Source organism: Colobus angolensis, unplaced genomic scaffold, assembly GCF_000951035.1.
Source record: "Colobus angolensis palliatus isolate OR3802 unplaced genomic scaffold, Cang.pa_1.0 Scaffold54, whole genome shotgun sequence".
Taxonomy (NCBI): Eukaryota; Metazoa; Chordata; class Mammalia; order Primates; family Cercopithecidae; genus Colobus; species Colobus angolensis.
Genome location: NW_012118932.1, coordinates 1,846,962 through 1,852,961, shown reverse-complemented (window position 1 = coordinate 1,852,961; position 6,000 = coordinate 1,846,962). Strand labels below are relative to the sequence as shown.

Sequence of the window (6,000 nt, the reverse complement as noted above, 5' to 3'; positions counted from 1 at the left end):
TATCCTTTCGTCCGCCAAATTTAAGTAACTTCGAAAATGCACACGCAGCCACATTTCAGAAAAGACTTTAGCCCGCTGATTTGCATAACTTGACACTTCATGTACAATAAAAGACGCCTTTGTACAGTTACCTGTCGCAGAATTTTATTTAGAGGATGAAATTTAGCTTTACTAGTGTTATAGAACTTTCTTTACTTCTTCTGAATTTGGGAATGGTAATCCACTATGAAGCTTTTTTTTTTTCCTTTTTTTTTTTTTTGAGACGGAGTCTCGCTCTGTCGCCCAGGCTGGAGCTTTTTAAAATAGTAAGAGAGCCAGCAAAAATAGTTAGAGATAATAAAAAAATGTTTATTGTAACTAGTTAATTCATTTTAAGTCAAGATTATGCTGTAATAAACTTATCCTTTTCTTATTAGTCAGATTTATACCTATTTTGTAACTATTTCTAGACCTTATTAAATATTAATTTACCTGTTTGTAGAAGCTTAAAAGTAGTAGTATTAAATTATAATCAAGATTCATAATTATGATTTTGGGGCTTATAACTGCTGTGGCTATATCCATATATTTAGCATGATCCAACTATTTGGCTAGATCTTACAGTTGATGGCAAATCCTCTTTTAGCAGTGCAGCAATCAGCATAACTTTTTTCCAGAAATAGAACATAGTCTGCTTTAAATTCGGAAATGCTTCCTCTATGCCTTGTTGAGTCAGTAGAAATCTTACATCTTAAATATCAAGGTCAGAGCTCCTAAAAATTGTCTTAGTTCTTGGAGTCTCATACCTTGCAAAGGCTTCCTGTGCCTACACCCAATAATAAACACTGTTGGCTTCATTGGAGAGACTTTTGTTTTCATTTTGTACAAAAATTCTGTAAGGTTATGTTTTAAAGCAAGAAATAATGTAAGAAAGATGTCTTGAGACCTCTGCCAATTTCCAAATTCATGAGTAGCATTGCGGAATATAATCTTACTCCCGTGAAATACAGTAAGAAACCACAACTAATTATGCCATTTGGTTCTTGAATGTATTCAAAACTTACCTTTTCTTAAATAGAACTATGTCTTTCTTAGACCTCTTCTAAAATAACATAGCTTGGCTTTCTTTCAGGAATAATATTTACAAATATAGACAATTTAAGTTGCTGAGCTGTGTATTAAAGAAGATAATGATTAGAAAACAAAGTTGAATTGTAAATGCTCACCCACTAACTGCTAGTTTTGTGGTGCTGTTAATAAGTACTTAGGCAAGATTATAAATTATTCAGGTCCTGTAGCCTCAGAATTGTTCTTGAATAGTAAAAATCATGAGTTTTAATTTTTTTTGTTTGTGGTGGGGACGGAGTCTTGCTGTGTCGCCCAGGCTAGAGTGCAGTGGCGCACAATCTTGGCTCACTGCAACCTCCACTTCCTGGATTCAAGTGATCCTCCTGCCTCAGCCTCCCCAGTAGCTGGGATTACAGGCACCCACCACAGTGCCTGGCTAATTTTTGTATTTTTAGTAGAGACAGGGTTTCACCATGTTGGCCAGGCTGGTCTTGAACTCCTCACCTTGTGATCCACCCGCCTCAGCCTCCCAAAGTGCTGCGATTACAGGCATGAGCCACCGCGCCTGGACTTAAATTTACAACTTAAATTCATGAATGCTAAGGTCCTGCTGTACCCATAGTAAAACTAAATAGAGAGATAATAAGGAAAAAATAAAATACATTTATTCATAGGCTTGTTTTGGTAGGCTTTTCTGTTATACACAATTGCTGTGTTGAAATTGGAAAATTTATGAAAGCTTAATTTACATGAAATAGTACAAGATTTACATTAGTGTTACAATCTACATAAAAATTTGTCTCATTGTAGTTTTATTTGCTTGCTTATTTTGAATAGGTAAAGTTCAGAATTTAAAAGATGTGAAAGCTTTATAGGCTCTCTCTCACAACACCCATTTCACCTCCATAGGGGTAAAGATTTAACAGTTCTTATGTATCTTTCCAAAAGTACTTTAAAACTCTTACTTTAATAACTGTGGCTGGTTATTTATATATTTACACACACACACACACACACACACATATATATCATTAGAATTAAGCTTAATTTTTAAATATCCCACCTTTTTATTATTAAAAGTTTCAGAACTATAGAAAAGTACAAAAAAAGGCAATATACAATGAACATCCACATATCCTTCTCCCACTTTCACCAATTTTTAACATTTTGCCACATTTGCTTTCTCTTTCTCAAGCTTAATTTTTAGCGTATGTGCTTCATGCTAAGCTAATACTTAAAAATAAACAAAACTTGGAAAATTGTTAAACTCAGAAATGGTGCCTCATACTTTCATATAATTTTGTAACTGAGTACACATATAAAAGTATACGCATCTGGACTGTGTATTGATACTCCTACACCTATGTACTGTGTATTGATAGGTCATAGCATCATGTTTTGTTTCATAATAAAATGAGCCCTTTGTTTCATTTTTCAGCAATTCTAATTTGAGGATGCAAACCTAGATGGCTCCTAAAGGTTTTACAATATAAAAATGCCCATTATGGAGATATCAATTCTGGTTATTTCTAGTAAGACCCCTAGATATGTTTGTTTTACTTAAAAAAAAAAACATTCTGTACTTGACAGAGTTGAGAAGAAAGAACGAGCCCGATTAAAAACAGTGAAATTCAATTCTAAAACGAGAGATAAAGGGGTGAGTATTTGAAATCTCTACATTTTCGTAATTCCTGTTTGAGCTACATTGTTAAAATGAAACGGATTTTGCTATAGGAATCAATCATGATCAGTTCTTGCCATGGTGCTTTACAATGGTAGATACTTAAGTAAGCATTTGTTAAATTAAAGCAACCATTTCACAGACCCTTCCAAATTATCAAAACTATCATTCAATATAGTATTAGCGACATGCTTTTGGTCAAGCTTATTTTTATAAATGAAATGTATTTGACCTTCATTCAACTTCCAGTTAGAAATTTGTGTTACTAGGCTGGGCATGGTGGCTCATGTCTGTAATCCCAGCACTTTGGGAGGCCAAGTCAGGCAGATCACCTGAGGTTAGGAGTTCGAGACCAACCCGGCCAACATGGCAAAACCAAAAATACAAAAATTAGCCAGGCATGGTGGCGGGCATCTGTAATCCCAGCTACTCTGGAGGCTGAGGCACAAGAATCACTTGAACCCGGGAGGCAGAGCTTGCATTGAGCCAAGATCACACCACTGCGCTCCAGCCTAGGCAACAGAGTGAGACTCTGTCTTCAAAAAAGTAAAAGAAATTTGTGTTATTAGTGTTAATCATGGCAGATAATTTAATAATGACCCTGCTAAGAAAATAGGCATTTCAGAAATGCTAAGTCATAATCTTAAGTTTATAAGTTGTTTGCAAGCAAATTTTTGGAAATTTTTTTGTTCTTTCCCCACATTATTCCTGCTTTAATTTCTTAAGAGAATCCATGTTTTAAATGTTGGAATCAATATGAAATTTTATTTGGCAGAAACAAAGTGCTAGTCATGAGGAGAAGTTTGTAGATGATCAAGAAAATATCCATTAGCCAGGCCTGGTGGCACATGCCTATAGTCCCAGCTATTTGGGAGGCTGAGGCAAGATAATTGCTTGAGCACCAGAGGTCAAAGCTGCAATGAGCCATAATTGCGCCTCTGCACTCCAGCCTGGGCAGCAGAGGGAGATCCTGTCAAAAAAAAAAAAGAAAAAAATATATATCAAGGCTAGGCAAGGCGGCTTACTCCTGTAACCCAGCACTTTAGGAGTCCAGGGTGGGAGGATCACTTGAGCCCAGGAGTTCAGTACCAGCCTGGGCAACATAGTGAGACCCAATCTCTGGGAAAAAAAAATGTAAAAAATTAGCCAGGCGTGAAGGCTTGCACTTGTAGTCCCAGCTGCTCCCGTGGCTGAAGTGGAAGGATTGCTTAAGCCCAGGACGTCCAGGCTGTAGTGAGCCATGATCATGCCACTGCTCTCCAGCCTGAGTGACACAGTGAGACCCTGTCTCAAAAAAAAAAAAAAGGAAAGAAATGTATCACTTCTTTCATAATATATTTTAGAAGTGTATTTATTTTTCCTTCATTTTAAGTCCTGCTTGCATCTAAATATTTGGGCTGTCGGTAGATGAGAAAGATGGTACAGGCTTCATCCCATGTTATGGATGTAATTCTGAATAATCCTGAACTCACTGCAGTGGAATATTCTAGCAGTAAGCCTGGGGACCACACTGAATACCTGTTATGTAAATACCATTTATAGCAATGTTTTATGTTTGGGGTTTTTTTTTAATACTAAACAAAATTTTTGAATAAAAATTTTGATAATATTTGAAATGAATGTGGAATGTTAACTGAGCAAATAAATTTACTCTCTGAACATCTCTGGTATCATTAAGCACTCAGACTTAAAGCTTTAAAATTTAAAAGATGAGAAATATATTTGGTTCAAGAAGTTAAATCTGAGAAAATTGTATGTTACATTCAGTTTTTTAGAAATGGTAAATTCCTTTAAAATTTACTTGTAGCTTTCAGAAAAATACCAAATTATATAGTGTGATCACAAGTAATATTAAAATAGAAATTTGTATTAGAGGAAAAATCCCAGGTAAATGCTCAGGATTTGAAAAATGTGAAATTTTTTGCGCTTGTTTTATGTGTATCTTTAAAAATGATTTAGTACAATATACCATCAATAAATTGAAAAAGGTTGCATGTTGTAACTTTTCTTTCGTACTGTAAGAAGTTAACTGAATTAACGACGTGTTTAAATCTTAGTCTTGTTTGTTGACTGTAACCAACTTTATACAGAGTCCCTGTGTTCTAACACAGCACCAAAACTATGCATGATACTGAGTGGGGTAAAAATACGCTTGCCATTGATCAGAACTGCATTTCTTTCTATAATACCATTTCTTCCTCCTCCTCCTCCTCCTCCTCCTCCTCCTCCTCTTTTCCTTACATAGTGATTATGGACTTTATTTTTACTACAGACTTACAGCATTTTAGTTTCTCACTAACATGTCTAACATTCGTTTGGCTATTTTGAAATACTACATGTGGAAATTATGTATGTAGATATTTAATATATGTATCATGAATTTATGATATTTTATCAATTCTTGTATTACACTGTCTCTCGTACAATATAGCACTAATGACAGTAAGTATTAAATGTAGTACTTTTGATTGAAAATACAGAGAAACTGGAGGTAGCAAGTCTTCAGTTTTGTGTTTTCCCTACACATTTTTGTTTTGGTTGCTTGTGCTATTTTTTTCACCTTTAATAAGTTCTTCACCAGGAGGATATTAAATGTGATACAATTAATACATTTCTTAACTAACAAGCATTTCTTTCTGTCCTATATTATGATATCTTTATGATATCTCATTTTGGCTAACTGCAAAGATAATAAGAATCAGACATTTTAAACTTCATGTTTCTTTTGGTTGTTTGCTGTGAAACTGACTCTGACCACTATAGATGCAGTAAGAGGGATGAAGACACTTGTATGAAAAACACATCGGTTGTATCAGATAAAAAAATTATTGCTAAATTCAAAACCATCGAGTCTTATGAACGAAAAGATTTTTTCCCTAAATTAGATTACCATAATTTTTTCTGCTAAAACACTTTCTCCTCTTTCTCCTTTCTAAAATTTGGATTTGAACAAAGATTTTTATTCAAATAATGCTACTTGACAGTTTATAAAACAGTTACAAGCCCAGATTTCCCCACAATACTTTTTCTGTTGATTGAATTTTTAACTTCTACTTAGAGTTCTTTTTTATCTAGTTCCTCAGAGCTTTCAAACTTTAAGATTGATTTCAAGACAGTCTGCTTGGCTAATGAACTGTGAACTTATTAATCCTGAATTAATTATATGAAAAGGTAAAAATGAAAGTTTAACCTTGTTTTTATAAAGATCTTTATCAGAATAAGTCTTCTCAAGTCAGAATTTGAGCTAAAAGTCACTTTAATCTACTTCTTTT

General features: G+C 34.4%; 1 protein-coding gene across 8 annotated transcripts in view; it reads left to right on the top strand.

The window, feature by feature from the left end:
- DLG1 (discs, large homolog 1 (Drosophila)) overlaps positions 1-6,000 on the top strand; it is a 291,014-nt gene that overhangs the window by 244,335 nt on the left and 40,679 nt on the right. For all 8 annotated transcript variants that reach the window (XM_011961193.1, XM_011961195.1, XM_011961194.1 and 5 more), the window contains one exon: positions 2,638-2,704. In XM_011961193.1, coding sequence (XP_011816583.1) covers positions 2,638-2,704 — 67 coding nt within the window. The remainder of the gene's footprint in view (positions 1-2,637; positions 2,705-6,000) is intronic.